At 40.7% G+C, this 20,201-nt stretch overlaps 1 protein-coding gene across 1 annotated transcript in view; it reads left to right on the top strand.

Annotated features, from left to right (window-relative positions):
• FAM114A1 (family with sequence similarity 114 member A1) overlaps positions 1 to 20,201 on the top strand; it is a 71,291-nt gene that overhangs the window by 36,525 nt on the left and 14,565 nt on the right. Inside the window, exons 5-9 of the mRNA XM_060097220.1 lie at positions 1,386 to 1,499; positions 1,619 to 1,725; positions 4,610 to 4,744; positions 9,516 to 9,668; positions 16,263 to 16,386. Of these exons, the coding sequence (XP_059953203.1) occupies positions 1,386 to 1,499; positions 1,619 to 1,725; positions 4,610 to 4,744; positions 9,516 to 9,668; positions 16,263 to 16,386 (633 nt within the window). The remainder of the gene's footprint in view (positions 1 to 1,385; positions 1,500 to 1,618; positions 1,726 to 4,609; positions 4,745 to 9,515; positions 9,669 to 16,262; positions 16,387 to 20,201) is intronic.

The following is a 20,201-nucleotide window of genomic DNA, read 5'->3' as shown; positions in this document are numbered from 1 at the left end:
TAAATAATGTTTCCTAAGTTTCAGTGTTTTCTAGACAGTGTATAATAACAGGTGATTCCCACTGGATATAATTAGTCCTCTATCAGTTTGGCAAATTTCTGTGCCGTGATTAAGTTAAGATCCCTCTGATAAGCAAGCTTACGATTGATGAAGTATGACTCTTTGGGTTTGGAGTTCATCCATGTCTTTCTCTTATTCAGGAGATGGATGGTCAGTCATTTAAATGGTGCCCTCTACAACTAGATGGTTCTCTTTGGCTCTCAAATCCTGCTGTGACTTGGCCCTTTTTCCCCCAGATATTAATATTGCTGCTGCCTTGGGTTTCAACAACCTGAGGTTGCCTAGGGTCCTGAGTGAATCTTTCATTTTCTCCCCGAGCACTAAGGGGGAGGTGAGTGCTGTGATGATGACAGCCCAGGCTGCTTCTCCAAGAATTCAAACAGCCACTTAGGACATCACTAGACTATTAGTTTTCTAAGGAGAAAAAAATGGCTCCAAAATAAAATGTAGACAAAGCTATTTCTCTGTCAAGCCAAAGTTTGTTTGTGTGTATGTGTCCAGGGCGGGGTGGGGGTAATGAATGAGAAGGTCAGCTCTGTATTCACTAAATAGTTATTGATATTGAATACACACTGTACTGGGCTCCAGGGAATTATAGGGATTGTCCCGGCTCAGATAGAGTAAAATTAGTGCCCCTCATCCTGGCCGACTATTCTTACATCTTGTGTTTGGACTGTTACTGCTTAAGATAACTATCAGAGCTGTTGAGTGCCCTTTCTGGTTTTCCCACTGGCTTGCCTTTGGATCTTGACATGTCATCTCCAGACCCTGCTCTCACACATACAGACCGTACTAAAGGAATGACTGACACTTTGTTAAGCCTCAGCTGATTTCTATTCAACAAGTAGTAATTGAGTACCTACAATAGGATAGGCCTGCAAGGAATCAAAAAATGAATGACACATACCTGCCTTGAGAAGCTTAGAAAAGAGGAAAGAGGGTAAGACAGGGATACCCTTCACAGATAATATCTTGGGTTGGAAACCCCAGGTTGCTAGTTAGATAGTGTGAGAAGTAAGAGGGACTAATAAAGCATCTGGGAGCCCTGTACATGCACTTATTTGCTCCTCCTGACAACACGGTGGAGAAATTGAGTCACAGAGAGGTGGTAACTTCTCAAAAGTCACCCAGCTGGGTGATGGTGAAACTGAGCTCAGACTGGAACCCACATCTGAGGGCTCGCAAAGTCTGTGCTGTTAATCACCACGTTCTCTCACAGTCGGGATATACACCTACAGCTTACAAGAGCTCTGGGAGGTGAGCTATGGAACCTGCAGACCGTGGGCTTCTATTGTATCTATGAGCCATATTTTATTTCCTGACAGGTCATGGGTTGACAGCCGTCAAGGAAAAAGCAGGGGCCACCCTCCGGATTCATAGTGTGAATTCTGGCTCTTCCGAAGGGGCCCAACCTGATACTGCAAATGAAATCCCTCAAAGTGAGTGGTGCATTTATTTGGGGATTTCTTGGACTTGGGCTGCACTACACCATGTGCACAAATAGATTTCCAAGTTCATATCAGCAAAATGAACTCTAAAAGGGTGTTTTTCTCTTTAGTAGCAGTTGCAGCCGCAGATCAGAGGCCTGCAGAAAGCCCACCCACTTCTCCTTCATCGGGGTCTCGGGGCATGCTGTCAGCCATCACCAATGCGGTTCAGAACACAGTGAGTCATTAGCTGCTTCCTCTGTTTTCCCTGAGGTCTGCCAGTGCCTTTTTTTGATATTTCTATTTACCAGTGACCTAGATACATCAGAGAAAAGATGGTCTTGCTCATAACTTCGGATTATGATTTTGTTATGCTTTCTCCCACAGAGTAGGCATAACCTTGGAACCAAAATGATAAGAACAAAATGAAATATATTTTGTGTTTAAAAGAAGGGAACTGCTTAGAAGGAGCATTTTTCAGTCTGATATAACATTGTCCTTTCCAATGGCTGCAAGGACAGCCTCTGTTTGCGGGGAGAGAGCGCTCTTTCCTAGAGCTGTTTTTCTGAGATGCTCTATGTTTCTTAACCTTCAATTTGAAAAGTTATAAAGTGATTCAGGTATATGTATGTATATATGTATATGTGTATATATATATATATATATACACACATATATATATACACACACACACACATATATATATATATATATATATATATATATATATATATATATATATATATATGCCAGTAAAGAATCAGGAACATTCCCCAACATGTTTCTAAAGTGTTTCCAGATAACTAAGACCAACATTCTTCCTCCATCCCTACCTCCCAGTTCCCACTCTCCTCTTTCCTTGAATAGCCCTAATACACATCCCTCCTTCCCAGGCCCCTTCCTTTTAAAGAAGCTTAAGAAGCTTGTTATTGACAACAAAACACTGATGAATAATGAAAAAAGGGGGATGCACCCCAACTTAGATAAGGCAGTTAGCTGGTCTTCAGGATCAGAAAGAAAAGGTTTACTTTCTGCTATGTGAAACCAAATAACTAGTTTTTTAAGAAATATGGCTCACGTCCAATTTACTCATTCATTCATTCATTTAAAAGAAAAGGTAATTAGCTTGCATAATATCCCAAGAGCTATGCTAGATGCTGGGCATAAGCTGAAAGACAAGAGGGCATAACATCCTGGAAGGTGGAGGCAACTTAACAGGTGTCAAATGCAGTGCTGTATGGGAAGAAGAGGGGGCTGTGGACACACATATGGGGGTGTCTTAGCCAGACTTCAGGTCAGGGTATGCCAGAAATAGGAAATGACTGTTCCTTTCCTTGCTACTCGAGGTCCTCTAGACTAAGCAGGGAGAACGGGTTCAGCAAGTATGTTTTAGGAGTCAGATAGCAGTACAAGTCCAGTATGCCCACAGCAGGTGTGCGGGGAGGGTTGTAGGGCTGGGGATAAGACAGAGTGCTTTCATTACCTCTGGCGTAAGAAGTGAATTCATGGGGACTTCCCTGGTGGTCTAGTGGCTAAGACTTCACGCTCCCAACGCAAGGGAAGCGGGTTCGATCCCTGGTCAGGGAACTAAGATCCCACATGACGCATGCTACAAAGGCATGGCCAAAAAAAAAAAGAAAAGAAAAAAAAAAAAAAAGTAAATCCATGGTCTCCCTGAGCTACGAGGCAGGGCCCTCTGAGTTTGTCCTCAGCATCCTCACATTCCTTTCTGTGTGCTCTCCAACCTTCCGGTTCTCCCTTTTCCCAAGCTCCAGACACCCCCCAACCAAGTCTGCTCTTACTGAAAGTCCCTTCATCCTTCCTTCTCCCATCTTATTCTCTACTGAAGTAATCCCTCACAGGATGTTAGGAGAAAGTAAATCAAATTATGCAAAAGTGTGAATTGCTGATATCCCCTAGTCCTCCCAAAATATGTGCATTTAAAAATCTGTTTTGGGGCTTCCCTGGTGGCACAGTGGTTGAGAGTCTGCCTGCCGATGCAGGGGATACGGGTTCGTGCCCCAGTCCGGGAAGATCCCACATGCCGCGGAGCGGCTGGGCCCGTGAGCCATGGCCACTGAGCCTGTGTGTCCGGAGCCTGTGCTCCGCAACAGGAGAGGCCACAACAGTGAGAGGCCTGCGTACCGCCAAAAAAAAAAAAAAAAAAAAAATCTGTTTTGTAGTGTGATTATTGATTGGCTCCCAAATCGGAAAACAGTCTAAATGTCCAAGATGGAGATGACTAATAAAGCATATTAATCAGTGAAATCAAATATTGCTGCTGAAGTGATAATTATGAAAATGGATAACGCCTATAAAGAATAATGTAATAATAAAATATAACCTATGCAAACTCAAGTAAGGTGAGAAAAAACACAGATATATGCATATTGTAATTGTAGTTGTATAGTTGGGGTATAGGCAAAGAAGATGTTGCAAAGAAATGTAAGCAGTTTTGTTTGTATGTACAGTTTATGTGAGTAAATCTTGGTTGTTTTACTCTTTTTTTTAAAAAAAGAGAAACAGTGACTGGCAAAGGAATTTGCAGTGGTTAACTACATAATAGAACAATTTCTAAAGCCAGAAGCACATGGAATCAACCTGTCTTAATTCATGAAAATACTAATTATAGGCAGTTATTGCTACTTTGTGAAAGTATGCAAGAGCCACTGAAACAGCCTGAGGGTCCTACACTCTAGGGCCCTATATTAAAGAATTCCCTAAACTGGCAAGAGTATTTGACATTTTTATAGATTGCTCCAAATAATTCTGTTACTTGGGTTAAAATTTTTTCAAACAAAAACAGCAATTGGGTCACCTATTAATTTTTTGTCTTAGGAACATATCGATTCATACACACAGCCAATAAAATTAATCCCTAATGTGCTTTGGTTTTCTTAAGCATCCTTATTTAATAACATTTCATGTCCTACAAATTATATGACATACGCTCTTCCACGGAAAAGAAAATAGGATTAAATGGATGATAAATCTCCTGATGAGAAAAAACGGTGACTTTATATTGCTTTTAATATTTGAAGATAGTGCAGTCTAGGAGGTGCTGACTGCCTCGGAACAGCAAAACATGAAAACCTAATCTCGTGCAATTATCTCATTGGCAGGGTAAAAGTGTCTTAACAGGTGGTCTTGATGCTCTGGAATTCATTGGCAAGAAAACTATGAATGTCCTTGCAGAAAGTGACCCAGGTTTTAAGCGGACCAAGACACTCATGGAGAGAACCGTTTCCTTATCTCAGGTGGGATTATGTACTTTTGTGATTTGTTCTTTCGGTCAATAAAGTGAATAGATTTTTATTTACCTTTTTTAATAGATATTTTAAAGCACATGTCAAATTCAAATGACACAAAATATCAGGGAGTGAAAATTGAGTTTCTAATGCACCCCTTTCCCCAGCCACACATCATGGGAGACAACCATTGTTAACAACTTCTTACAGATTCTATCAGAGACATTATATGGACAGATTTAGATATAGATATAGATATGGATATAGATATGACTATATAGATAGATATAGCTAAACATATACATATATATACCTGTGCACATATATACATACAAACTTTTTCAACCAAATGTTAGCATACTAACCATGCTCCTTTGTACCTTGCTTTATTAAGTATAAATTATACTTAATTTCTTGAGGATGATTCTATTGATGCCATTTGTCTTAGACCATTCGGGCTGCTGTAACAGAATACTGCAGACTGGGGGGCTTATAAACAACAAACAGTTATTTCTCAAAGTTCTGGAGTCTGGGAAGTTCAAGATCAGAATAGCAGCAGATTCAGTGTCTGGTAAGGGCCTGCTTTCTGATTCATAGACAGACGTTTTCACACAGTTTCATCTCATGGTGGAAGAAGGCAAAGGAGCTCTCTGGGTCTCTTTTATAAGGACGTGAGTCCTGTTCGTAAGGGTTCCACCCTCATGACCTAATCACCTCCCAAAGGCCCCACCTCCAAATATCATCACACTGGGGATTATGTTTCAACATAAGAATTTTGGGGAAACCCAAACATTCAGTCTGTATTACCATTATATTCCAGCTCTACCACGTTCTAGCTACATGACCTTGAGCAGATGACTTAACCCTTCTGTGCCTCAGATTACTCATATGTACACTGGGAACATCAATACCTACTGATAGCTTTGTTGTGAGGATGAAATGAGTTAGAATAGAACCTGACTAACAGTTAGCACCTGAGAATGTTAATTGTTGTCATTGTCTTTTTTATGTGTCAAGATGATAGGTAGAAATGGTATCTCATTGGAATTTTAATTTATATTTCTCTTACTATGTGCAAGGTTAGACTTCTCCTCTCATACTTCCAGCTCTAAAGTGTTCCTCCTTGAGAAATATGGTATGAAGAATTTAATCTATGTTTTGCTTACTAACAGTAGTCAGTAAAATTAAAAATAATGTTTATCTTATTTTCCAAATACAAAACTCTAATACCGAACTTGCTCCTTCTGTTGACACATGACCAGCTCAGACCCCATAGTGTCAATCATGCCCCTTTTCCCCTTCCCCCTTAAGAGTCTGATACACCAGGTCTCTCTATGTCTTATCAAAATCAGGAGCAGCAGATGCAGGATCATATCAATTTCACAGGCAGGACAAACACATCTTCCCATGGCTCAGTGCTGGGAAGCCACAAAGGAGCTATCACTGGCAACAGGTTAGTGGCAGCTCCTGAAAAGTTTGATTTTTAGGTTATTTCTTCTTGGCTCTTCCAGAGTAACCCACATATAACCACTGTGATATTACAGCCCAGGTACGGACTTGGCAGGATCAGCTAGACCATCACCCTCCTGATCCTTAAAGAAGAAAATAGATTTTGTATTAATCAGGACATTAACACTAGATGTTATACAAATACAAAACAAAACCAAAAATAATAATAATAACCCAAGTATCAATGTGGCTTAAAATGAAGAAGTTTTATCGTTTATTCCTATAGTGTTAGCGTTCGTGGGCAGCCCACGTCTTGTGGCTCTACCATCTTAAAATCCTTTACTTCCAGCCTCATAGAAAGGGGAGAAAAATATGTGGGGGGCCATTACCCACTTCAACTTCCTTCCAAACAGTAATTTTTCATTCGGTCATTCACTCCACAATGCATTTTGAATGTCCACTATGTGCTAGGCACTGTTCTAAGCACTTGAGATACATCAGTGGTCAAAATGAGTAAATATCCCCGTCATTATGGAGATTTGTTCTAGTGAGGAGGGACAAACAAGCAATAAACATTATCTCATATTTTAGAAGATGATGAGTGCTGTCAAAAAAATAGAAAAAGTAGAGCAGAAAGAGGGTAATCAGGAATATGGGAGTGAGGGGCAGGTTAAGTATTAAGTCAGATTGTGAGGGAGAACTTCATGAAGATACATGAATGACGTTTGAGCAAATACCTGAAGGAGATGAGGGGCTTGACTATGCAGAATCTGGGTGAGGCACATTTCAAGCAGAAAGAGCAGCTTGTGCAAAGGCCCTGAGGCAGGAGTGTCTGGTATGAACAAGGAAGAGCAAGGATGCTGTGTGGTGGGAGAGGAGTGAGCCAGGATGAGAGTTGCTGAAGATCAGGCCAGAGTCGTCATGGGGAGCAGGTGATGGAAGATCATGGAGGGCGTTTGTAAGAACCTTTGACTTTACTATTAGTGAAATGGGGAGACCATTGCAACGTTTTGGAGTGACAAGATCTGATTTTAAAAGTATCACTCTAGTTATGGTGTTGAAAATAGACTAGGTTGGGGGGAGGGTGAAGGGCAGGGAGACCAGTTAGAGTGTGTATCAGCCTACATCCTCCCAGAAGCAGATGCCAAGGTAAGTTTAAACGTGCAAGGATTTTATTGGTAGAAATGACAATGTGAGAGAAAATTTTGGGAGTTGGGGGAGAGCCATCAGACCACAATGCAAATCTGATCCCAGTGGAGGGGAACAAGAAAGGAGACTGGGTGCAATCATCCTAGACTGCTGTGCAGTCTAAGGAAGGTTTGGCAAAGCCATGGGAGAGTCCTTCAGCCAAAGTCCACTGACAGAGGAGTTTCTGTCTCCCAGGAGAAGGTCTGCCCTAACATCCCTGCTGCACCAGTGATCGGCAGGGGGCGGTGGTAAGAGGCATGACCTCAGTGCAAATGAAGAGTGGGTTTCAAAGCGCACCCTCGGGGCTCTTGGTCATTTATGCTCCCCTCTCACAGCCTCCTCAGGAGGCGTTTGCATGTATCTAAACAAAGGATAATGGTGGCTCAGAGCAGTGTGAAGCCATGAAGGTGGTGATGAAGGCTGGTTCTGGTGTAGTTTGAAGGTCGATCCAGAGTTCCTGGTGGACTGAATATGGAGTATGAGATAAAAGGAAGAGGCATGGATGATTCCAGGGTTTTGGCCTGAGCAGCTACAAGGATGAAGCTGCCATCAACTGAGAGAGGGACATCTGTTATGTTTTTCCTAATCCACACTAAATAACTCTAGACATCAGAAATGTTCATGCTTGCCCTCCCTAAGTTTCTCATGCATTCTGTCTTACTCTTTGAATAACATGGGGACAGGATGATTCTCAGATCCCACTGGTGTAAGTTTCCAAAGCTGCCTTTCTGTCCCAAAGTCTTCCATGCCAGAATCGCTCACTGCTATTTAAACCAATCTCCTTTTCTTCTCCAGAAGGAATGTAGCAGCAGCACCCCGAAAGCCAGTTAGTTCTTCTTTAGGCCACTTTAATTTCACTCTCCATTTCTTGGGTGAATCCACATCATTCCAAAGTGACAATTTCCCTTTACCTTTTATTGCATCCCTTTTTCCCTCTAACCTGAATTAGAATTTAGAGATGGAAGTTGGTATAGGAAAGAAAGCAATTTCAGTGTCACTTTGTTACTTTATTTCACCACAACCAAGCCAGTGAGATCCGTGGGAGTAGCTGGGTTTTATTGTAAATGTTAACAATTCCCAGGGATGATTTGATGGGGCTGTTTTGAAAACTTTCAGATCTTATACTTATTTAGTCTTAAAGACAGGCAGGAGGGAGAATTCTGTCTGCAGCCTGGTGGGTTTGGGGTTAACAACCTCAAGAACCAAAAAGGAGAATGAAGCTGATTGTTTATTGACACATAATAAAAACCAAAATGTATTCTTTCATGATCTTCCCCTTGTGACCTTGTGGTGGCCAGTGCATTTATGGTGCTCTTCACAGATAGTAAAGAACCCTATAAACTAAATGCCACAGTCACCTTGATGAGGAATCACATAAAAGATGCTTAGAATCGAAGAAAGCAAAGGCAGGAAATTAAGAGTAACTGGTGGACTTGTGTTTATTTTACTGTCTTATTATTTAATCAACAGAAAAATAACTGGAGAAAAATGATCAACCTGGAGAGGAACTCGGTTCACAGTATTTCTAGAAACCAATCTATCAAAGAATTGATAAGCTAACATTCTTATTTATATTAATACTTACATTAAGTATCTGGTGAGGAATACACTATGAGTTTATATTTTATTAATTATTTTCATCAAAGATGTTTAATAACCACACACACAAAATTTTTCAATAACTCAAATAAAATCAGACCAGCTTATTTTTGCTTTGAAGTCTGCCTAGGTGCACAAGTTGCAATTAATCCTGTCACAATAGATTCAACTTTCCCAGTGTACATAGAATTTGCTCATTGTAGAAAATCTGGACATTTAAAAAAATAAGATTAATCACACATATGGAAAACACTTCAGTAGAAACCACTGGTCAGCTTTTGTTTGCTTTTCAATCCTCTTCCTGGGTGTAGAATTTTTGCTTTGTTTTGCTGTGTACATATGAACATGAAAAGTTCAAAGTGGAATATTATGTAAAAAATTGTGAGTAAGATCAATGCAAAAAGTCATTTTTTTAGAAATTCCACAGTGACTAAAACCTACACTTCACAAGTACCAAGTCAGTGCTCATCTCCCCCAACATCTTCCGCAGGAAATGCGGCTTTTAAGCGTACACCTAATGTACAAACACTGTGTATTTGTGCAGATGTTGCGGGAAGCCAAGGAGAAGGAGAAGCAGAGGCTGGCACAGCAGCTCACGGCCGAGAGGACCGCACACTACGGGATGCTGTTTGATGAGTATCAGGGTTTGTCACACCTGGAAGCCCTGGAAATTCTGTCCAATGAAAGCGAAAGCAAGGTATGTCTGTCCTCGTCATTTGAAGTAGCATGCTCATGAATACGTCTTCTTTTTTTTTTTTAATGTTTAAAAAAAAGTATTAAAAACACACACACACACACACACACACACACACACACAAACAGGGTCCCTGTACTCATCTCCCACATTTGGGGTCTGAGGACTGTCTACTACATTAGAGGCATCTGGAGTGAATATGTCTTCTTAAACATGAAAGAAAGCCTCCTTTCTAGAGCCTCATTACTGTGCTGAGGTCACAGATACTGTCCAGCCTGATGAACCCCCTCAGGTTCCATATTATTTTCTCTCTATCCTGTGCCTAGCTGTTCCCCCTCACCAGCCCCAGGAGGGCCAGCATGATAGGAGTCATCACCAACCCCAACTTACGGCCCAAAAGGCCATGCAAACCCTGGCTGTCAGCGCCTGGCCTGTGCCTCCCTTTGATGATGTAGTACCCAGATCAGAGGTGCCCTGCCAGGCCACATCTTCATTCCTACCCAGTGGAGACAAAGCAGCTGGTATTTCTCCCAGACTGCAGGGTTCTAATATATTTAGTTTCATGGATGATATAGTTAGTTATTCACCCATTTGTTAGAATGCCTGGGCCACAAAGGGCAGGATTATCTTACTGGGCATTAAAGTTCTATTTAGTGATGCTCCTGAACAGAGCTCTGGGAAATTACCTAACAGCCCTGCACATTCACACTCTCTGATCCCAAGAAAACAAACATGAATAGTGGAAGTCAGCAGGGTTGGTGATTTCTTTTTTGTAAAAGGATCTGTGTGTGTGTGTGTGTGTGTGTGTGTGTGTCCCCAAATGTGTGTGTTTTTATTTAACAAACACTTATATGGCATTTATATAATCACTAATCTAAGTACTTTAAAACTTAACTCATTTAATTGTATATACTGCTCTTTTTGTGAGTCAGGCTGACTGTAGTCTGGGGTGTTTTTGCAGTGAAGGCCACAAGGCAGTACCCTCTGGACCTCCTGGGAGGGGCCATGGGCCATCCCAGTGACATTTACTTGGGGGAGAGGCAGGTCCTCAGACAGGAGGCTGAACTTGGAAGTAAGCCTTAGAAGCGAACAGTGATTTTTGACTCTCTGTCGGCCTTGTCTTCTTACATTTGGACTTTGGGGGGTTGAGACATTCTTGAAGCCCACCTAGTCAGGGAAAGATGACCTCTGCCATATAACAGGTAACCAAGAACCAAACAGGATGGACACACACACACACAAGATTACAGAATTACAAGTTACTCTGTGTTTATTTCCTTTTTCGTTATCCATCAGCCATCACTGACAGTCTTGTGGTTAAACTGTTAACGGGTCATTTTTTTTAAAGCAAAATCATGACTCATGCAGATACCAAATGAACACAAATCAAAGAATTTACTTACCTCATTAATTAAATGAAAGAACCAGACAGATGTTATAACCGGTTCGAAGGAAAAGCCGAAGAAGCACAAATTCATATGAAATAAAGCAATTTTGAAATGAATGTACAAATGCACACAAACCTGGTTTTTCCATAGAAGGAGAGGTTGTCCCTCCACTGGGCAAAATTCATTATTGTTTTGCACTGCTATCAGCTATCTACATTTTAAGGAGTTATAAAATTACTCCCATGGAATCAGAATCCAATAATCTGGTAAAGTGTGATCTGGAAAATGTAGTTTTCCACTAAAGCACAAACTTTTCCCTACAAAAGCAGGGTTTGGGGTCAGACGACATGTGATCAAATGCCACTCAGTAGCTGTATGGTTTTGGACCTGTCTGACCTCAATCTCCTTATCTATGAAATGGGAATGATAATCAACTTTGTAAAATTATTAAAAGAATTAAATGAGATAATCCATGTGAAGCTAGTTGCAGTATGCCTAATACATAATAAACAGTCAATAAACGCTAGCTGCCATTTTATACATACACATGTATATGCATATATAATGTTGATGACATTTTATTTTTATATGCATTCTTATATATACATGTTATTATTGTGTGTGTTGTGTATTATTGTGTGTGTTGAAAACATTACAGGGGAGCATGGCCCCTTGAATCTTATCACGGTGGTAGAGAGACATTCCACTCTGGCTGGTTCCAATGCAGGTCTAGCTGTAAAACAGCCCCAGGCCTCTAGAAAAGAGCCCCAAAAGACTGATGTTGCCAGGAAGGCAGTTTGGTCCCTGGAGGGGGGCATTTCCCTCTGTTGGCATACTGCTCCCACAAGCTCTGCTTTCTTTCCCCAGCCTGGAGATTTTTGTAGTTTTCATAGTGAGAAATGCAGAACTTTTTCTTGGCTTAGTAATAATAGTTACTGGGTGTTATAATAAATAGTCCTGAAAATATATGGGTCAAAAACAGTAAGAGTTCTCCTCACTCCTGTGACAGTCCAAGATATGAGTGTCTGGTCAGCAGGCAGCTTTCCAGCATTTAGGGATCCAGAAGCCGGGCTCTGTCCATCTTATGGCTCCACTAGTCCCATCCTAATATTCACAGGCTCCTGGCAAGAATACAAATGGAGACCCTACTGGGATTGTCAAATTTAGCAAATAAAAATACAGGATGACTAATAAAATTTTAACTTTAGATAAACAATGAATACTTTCTTAGTATAAATATGTCCTATGCAATATTTGAGTTATACACTTATACCAAGAAAACATTCATTGTTTATCTGGAATTCAAATTCAGTCAGACCTCCTATATTTTATCTGGCAACCCTGCACATACCAAATATTTAAAAGTTAAAGAGCTTTTGGAAACAAACTGTTAAAATACATTCTGTCATCCTTCCTTGACAAATGTACTTTCATAATGGCCTGGAAGGCCAGGTTCCCATTTAGAATTCTCAGACTCCTCAAATTTTCATATCGCCCTCCTGCCTGCTCTCTTCCCTTTATCTCCAGCTGTCTGTTGCTTCAATGACCCTCATTGGCACGAGTGAGGATGCCCCAGTTCAAGCACCATCCACATCCCCTGCAAACGGCCACCTTTGTCCATCCCTTGGGCCTAGGAGTGCACACTCCAGTGGATGGTCCCACCATAGGGAATACAGCCTGGGGAAGAGGTCCATACAGATCATGAAAGGGAAACTTCAGTTACCTGGAGAGTGATCTAGAAGTGGGAGTGTGGGTTCTCGGTGGGCACATCCCTTTGGCCCTCTGGACTCCCCTATGACCAAGTCTAATGTATTGGATTTCACTCTCCTCTAGGGCCTTGTTGTCTTCTTCATCCCACCAGCATAAGGAGAGAGAATATAGAGGGGACGTTCCCATTTGTTAAAAACTCTAACCCAGAAATGGTACACATCTCGTCTGCTAACATTCCATTGGCTGAAACTTAGACAGGGTGTACAGAATTATAAGGAATCATTACTACCTACTAGATTGATTCTAGGATGGCAACAGACATGGCAACGTGCTGTACTGTAAATCTTAAGGAAAAACTATTATTTTTATTGCCATTATACTCAATACTTAACCAAAACAGTAAACAAGAATCCTCAAAATGACACCCCACACCCCCTTTCAGGGAAAAGGTTTACAAGGCAGACTGTTTACCCTTGTGTCCCTGACAACACTTAAGCACAGTGCCAAGCATATAATCAGCATTCCATGAATATTGAGGAGTGCATGATTATTTATTATTTATTATCGGTTTGAAGTAAAGATTTAATGCACATTGTGCTAGCATAATGGAATGAACTAGGAGGAAGCAAAAGAGATGCTGTAGGGCCTCCCTGGTGGCGCAAGTGGTTGAGAGTCCGCCTGCCGATGCAGGGGATACGGGTTCGTGCCCCGGTCTGGGAGGATCCCATATGCCGCGGAGCAGATGGGCCCGTGAGCCATGGCCGCTGAGCCTGCGCGTCCGGAGCCTGCGCGTCCGGAGCCTGTGCTCCGCAATGGGGGAGGCCACAACAGTGAGAGGCCCGCGTACCGCAAAAAAAAAAAAAAAAAAAGAGATACTGTAATAGAAAGATGCTGACCAAAGAGTACTTCACTAAAAAGAACCCTTCCTGGGAGATGCCAAAAGCATAAAACCCCAATGCATTCACTCCTGGAGGATGGCTACCCTCAGAAGACACAGAGAAACCAAGAGGCCCCACATGTGTGTATACTTTTTCACTAAGCATTGTACTTTAACATTTATTCAGTTACCCATTTTTCTTTACTCTGAGAAAAGTGCTGTTTAGAAAATATATCTGAAGCATAAAGATATGATGTGGGCATATCTAGGACCGTGAGCCCTAAACATGAGTGTATGAGCTGAAATGAAGACTCTGAAGAGGTCAGGGCAGAAGGGAGTGGTGGCGGCCAGCATGCAGGGAGCATTACTTCCACCTGCTGAACTTGGTGCCTAATGGGTTTTGTGTTGATGACTTCCCCCTGAACTTCCTCTCAGAGCCTTGGTGCCAGTTGCATTATGTCCTGATGATGTGCATTAGCAACTTTTAGGGACATGGTGTCTGGCCTTGACGATGCCCTCTTTAACTCTCTCACTCGTCTGGACTGCAAGTCTTCTACCATAATCAATATGAAAACACAATCCACAGAGTGTGGCAGCTTCTCTGCTGGCTCTCCCTCCAGAGCAAGTGTTTGACCTGCAGAATGAAAAATTTTAAACCTTACTACTTTATAGTCAGACTTCACTTTTTATATGGTTCTCCGTGCACTGTGACCATTTTGGAAATTCAAATGGTCTTCAGATTCACAGAGGTTGACTGACCATCTGTACAAATAATTTTTAAGTGCTTATGAAGGACAGTTTCAAAAGAGGGGTTCTGAAGACAGTGAACAGGGAGCACCAGTTTAAGCATCATCCTCTGTGCAGTATCCCTGCTCACCCTCTCGCCTCCCCAAGGGGCCTTGCAGCCCCCTTGCTGGGAAACCCCCTACTGTCACTACACTCACACCTGGTGTGGCTGTTATCTGTTCACATGGGCCTCCCTCCTTGAGACTGTAAGATCTCTGAGAAGAAAAATGTATCTTGTACGCTTTTGTAACCCCAGTACCATAAAACATCTAGCAAGTGTATTAGTATGTATGTCTGTAATATGCATACAACTATTTATTTATATATCTGTTTACATACACGTTTTTATTGAAGTATAGTTGCTTTACAATATTGTTAAAGTTTGTTTGCTAGTTTGTTAGTTTCAGGTGTACAGCAAAGTGACTCAGTTATTTTTTTCAGATTATATTCCATTATAAGTTATTATAAGGTATTAAGTGTAATTCCCTGTGCTGTATAGTAAATCTTTGTTGCTCATCTATTTTATATGTAGTAGTTTGTATCTGTTAATCCCGTACTCCTCCCTCCCTCTCCCCTTTGGTAACTATAAGTTTGTTTTCTGTCTTACATATATGTTTGTTTACATTATATATATAATTTATTGACCACGATAAATACTCCTGAGTACATCATTTCATTTAACCTTCAAAACAGTCTTATAAGGTAGATGCTATAAGTTCTCATTTTAGAGATAAGAGAACTGAGTCACAGAAAGGTTGAGTAAATTACCCAAAGTCACATAATTAATAAGTGAAGAGCTGATATTTGAATCTAGGGTTGACACCAAGGTATGTTTTCAGCCACTATGACAGAAGAGCTGCCACCAACATTTACTTAGCATCTGCTGTTTGCACCTGTGCAATGTTGTTTCATTTATTCCACAAAGGATCACAATGAAGTGTGGCTCTCAGTTTAAAACAGAAAATTTCCTTTGGGTGTATACCCAGAAGTGGAATTGCTGGATCACATGGTAGATCTATTTTTAATTTTTTGAGGAAGCCAAAAACAGGATTTTGAAGAGATATATATGCACTCCCATGTTTATTGTGTTAGTCACAATAGCCAAGATATGGAAACATCCTAAATGCCCATCAACATGAATGGATTAAAAAAGGTGTGAGATATATACACAGTAGAATATTATTCAGCCATGAGAAAGGAGGACATCCTGCCATTTGCAACAACATGGTTGGACCTTGAGCATCTTATGCTAAGTGAGATAAGCATGATATCACTTATATGTGGAATCTCAAAAAAGTCAGACTCATAAAAATCAGTAAAATGGTGGTTAGCAGGGGATTGGGGGGAGGATAAGATAGATGTTACTTAGGGGTACAAACTTGCAAAAGTAGTAAATAAGCCATAGAGATCTAATGTGTAGTATGAGGCATATGGACAACAGTATTGTACTATAATCATCAAACTTGCTAAGAGACAATTTCAATTGTCTCAACCACTAAAAAGAAAGTATAATTATGTAATGTGATAGAGGTGCTAAATATCGCTACAGTGGCAGTCATATTACAATATACACATGTATCAATAAAATGTTATACACGTTAAATTTACACAGTTATCTGTCAAATATATTCAATTAAAAACATGAGAAAACTGAGGCCCAAGGAGCTTACGTAACTTACCCAAAGTTGCACAGTTACTAGGCAGTTAAATCCAACATTCAACCCAGTGTTACCTCCCACACCATGAATCACCTGGGAGAACTGGGCACAGCTGTACGTAAACATCATTAATGAGAAGAAAAGATGACAGTTATGCTGACCTATTTCTTTTTTTCAGGTTCAGTCATTTTTAGCATCACTTGATGGAGAGAAGCTGGAAGTCTTAAAAAATGACCTAATTTCCATTAAAGATATCTTTGCAGCCAAAGAATTAGAGAATGAAGAGAATCAAGAAGTGGAAGGTAAAGGAAAATAACCAGTTAAATAGCAAGACAAACGATTGGTACCATCCCTACGAAACTGCTGTTAATAAGCATAGCCCTTTGAACAGGGGAGAATTACTTAATTGAGGTGCTTCTCCTGCTCACTTCCAAACTCTCTGTGCATCTGCTCTTGTTACAGGAGCTGGTCACACATTGACCTATGGTCCTCCTGTCCTTTGGGCGGGAACTCTTGAGTGAGGCACCTTTATTTCTCTGGTGTCCCTGGCATGTCACAAGCACACAGCAAATGCATCTGGTCAAGTGAACAAAGAGCACAGTGCACTCAACAGGGCCCTGAAGACTAGAGTTTATGCTCCAGTGTCTGATTTTTTACCTGCATGTGGAAGTTGTTGAATGTGGTTGATGTTGATGGTGAGCAGGTCTTTCAATGGATTTCTTTTCATATTTTTCTTCTTCCTTTTAATTTCTGTGGGTAGGAGTTAGGGTGTATTTGTAAGTGGCCTACACTTCACCCAAAAAATAACAAAGGCACACGGTGCATCAAGGCGTGATTTGTCAGGTTTGATTTAGTCAATCACTAAAGTGAGCCAGGTACAGTCTTCCAGCCAGACAATGACATGACCCCAAGGAGACTAGAACCTATTTTGTGAGAAACAAGGCTTCCTTGAGAGAGGAAAAGAGGTTCCCAAAGTTGGATGTGCTTAATGATTAAGTTGTCCATTTGGGAGCAGAATATAGTAAAGCATTTGCTGTGTACGTGGAGAGTGATTGATGTCATCACCAAGCACTAGACAGTTGTTTCACGTAGGTTACGCTGAAAACTTAAGCAACCTTGGACACACAAGGCTGGTTTCTCCTGGGATCATCTGAAGGATCTTATTTGCAACATTTTCACTACTCACTTGCTATTTGTCCTTGAACAAGTTATATAACCTTTCTGAAATTCAGTATCTTACCTGTAAAATGGAGACAGTGATACCTATTCCTGAGGGCTATTGTAAGGATCAAATTAGATAATATATGCAAAAACATATTACAGAGCCTGGCACACAGAACTGCTCAAAGTGTTAGCTGTTATTATTATTAAAAGTGCTAACACAATTCCAGGAAAGTAGTAAAGATGCAATAAGTGATAACTTTTATTTACAATTGTACTTGTGATAATGTACATGTATATCATGTACATCACTCTCTGGAAACATTTTGTGCCCAGACGTGTTACATACCTTTAATCAAAGCTCAAACACAAGAACTCAAATGCTTCAGCCTAGATGCTCAGGGCAAAATTATTCTAAGCATTTGCAAACTGTCCTTTAAATACTATCTCCCACTTTAGCCCCGCATGCTGACCTTATGTGCCTTCAGTTTAATGAGATTTATGCTCACTGCATCAAAATAGAAGAATCAATTATACTGAAGCATAGGAAAAGGTCAATATCAAAGAGACAGTTGGAGAACAATGTTTTTGAGCATTTGTGTGTTTCTACAAGGTCACAAAGGATGACAATCTTGTCTTTGCTTTAATAATGAAGAAACTAAGATACTAGCTGTCAAAGGTCATGCAGCTAGTATTCTGAACCCAAGATGAACTAATGTAGGTGCCTCTTTTCCAGAGTAACAATCACCAAAAAGATGCAGGCTATTTTTCTTCAGTTTATGATGCCTGAGGTAGACCTTTGCCTTATTGGGTGTGTCATTCAGGACGGATAAAAACAGGATCCCAAATTCTCCCTAACATCAAAGAAATATTGTTTCCAGTGTAAGTTAATGCAGTATGGCATCCCCAACTAGTGCAATTTCTTGGAGAGAAAACTTGATTCGATACTGTTAAATAGAAAATGTTACTACATGTGTTATGTTCCAGTCTTAATATAGAGCTTCAGTAAATGGAGATTTTTGAATATGACCAAAAAAAAAAAAAAGTGAAGTCCTGAACAGCATGCTTAAGAAATGGTAGATTAATCTCTCTTTAAGTGGTGGAACCCTGTTACCTCCCATAATATGTCCATTTTCCTAAAGGGCAGCTCCAGATTATCAAAACACAATTACTTTTAATTAACTTAATTTAATAAATAAATGTCATTTAGACACCTAAAGAAGAATGGGAGAGAAGAATAGCAGGGTTGTCATTAAATCAATCCAATATGATGGAGTGTTACGACTCCAGAAAGGTGAGGGATTAATTAAAAGCTGTCAAGAGCAATCTCATTAGTGAGGGAGAGCAGACAATCCAGGAGCAAAATTCTGGGAGAAACCACAGCATTCTCATCATATTTTTTCTTGTAAGCACTTGCATTCCTAAAAGCCCCCAACACCTAAATAATTTATTTGGTAGTCTTAGAAAATGTAATAAACTCATTTTTAGATAAATTTAATATTGGACTCCTCTGCATTTAATAACATTAGCTAATGATTTGCATGTTTGTCCTACCAGCAGAGTGTAATTTTATCACACTGCCGTGGGTCTCTAATTTGGTTTACCACTGCTGTGAAAAGATTTTTAAAAGATATTTTCTCTTTTTATTGACTTGGTGAAGATCTTCTCAGCCACACATACAGACCAAGAATTGTAGTAATAGGTATTCTTTGTTGCAACATTCTTTAACATCTGTTTTTTATTTATGTCCATTTTTCTCTGTGATGATTTTCCTAAAACATTTGTTACAAGTTATTGGTGTATGTCTCTGTCTTATAGAACAAATGCACATTTAAAAGCTGGAGCTACAGAGAGTACGTGTATCCTAATTCAGTGTTGATTACTCTCAAATATTTTTAATCTCCCTATGTTTATGTCTTTGTAACACTTAACAGTATAGTTTATATAAAACTCTAGTGTTTACAAAATACTTACACATTTGTTGTATTATTTGCTCCTTACAATAACACTAAAGAGTAGATGGCTGGGTTTTATTATCCTATATTTACAGAGGAGGAAATGGGGGCTAAGAAGCCCTGTGACTGGCCCCAGGTCACAGAGCCACTAGTGCAGGAGCTGGGGAAGAACCTCCACGTCCTCAGCCTCAGTCCAGGTCTCTTTCTGCCCTGCAGCACTGCCTCACGGAGATGAGAAGGACCAGGCAGTTTGGAAATAAGACCCCCTGGGAATTGCCCCTCTTACTTTGCCTACCTAGAGAGGATGAGACCAAGATCTCTGCCCAACAGAGACAGAATCTCAGCTTTTGATGCCCTCTCCCTCTCTCTCTCTCTCTCTCTCTCATTCTCTCTCTGACTCAGTAGCCCTCCAGCTCTCCCTTTGTACATGTGACTAAAGCCTTCTCATTTTTGAAGGCTCTGTTCAGGCGTCACCTCCCCAAAGAAGGTTTCTTAATACCCCTGAGAATTGGATCAAGTGTTGCAGAAGACTGCTCCGTCTGAACACTTGCTTTATGGGTTTTATGATTTGCTTGTATCAGCTTCACTGTGAACAAAGACAGCCATCTCTCCCCCTACCACAAGGCACATGCCTCCCTCCCCCTGTGGCGGTCACCCTGTCCTCCTTGCTGTCCCTGAGCAAGCCAGGCACACTCCCTCCTGGACTTGACCCTGGCAGTGCCTCTGCCTGGAAGGCTCTTCCCCTGATCTGTGTGGCTCATCCCTCTCCTCCTCTGGGTTATTACTCAAAGGCCATTTTCTCAGCTCCTCTCCATTTGAAATTCCTAACCCCCAGCTGTCCCTATTCCTCTCCCTTGATTTATACTTCTCCATAAAACTTCTCACTTGACATATATGTTTTACTTCTCTAGTTTGTTTATTGACCTGCTCCCCAATGAGAATATATAAATTCTAGGTGATGATAAACTGATTAGGCCAAATTCTTTGAACAAAGGCCTACA

This window comes from Mesoplodon densirostris, chromosome 1 (genome assembly GCF_025265405.1).
Source record: "Mesoplodon densirostris isolate mMesDen1 chromosome 1, mMesDen1 primary haplotype, whole genome shotgun sequence".
In the NCBI taxonomy this organism is placed as follows: domain Eukaryota; kingdom Metazoa; phylum Chordata; class Mammalia; order Artiodactyla; family Ziphiidae; genus Mesoplodon; species Mesoplodon densirostris.
This window is presented reverse-complemented; position numbering and strand designations above follow the sequence as displayed.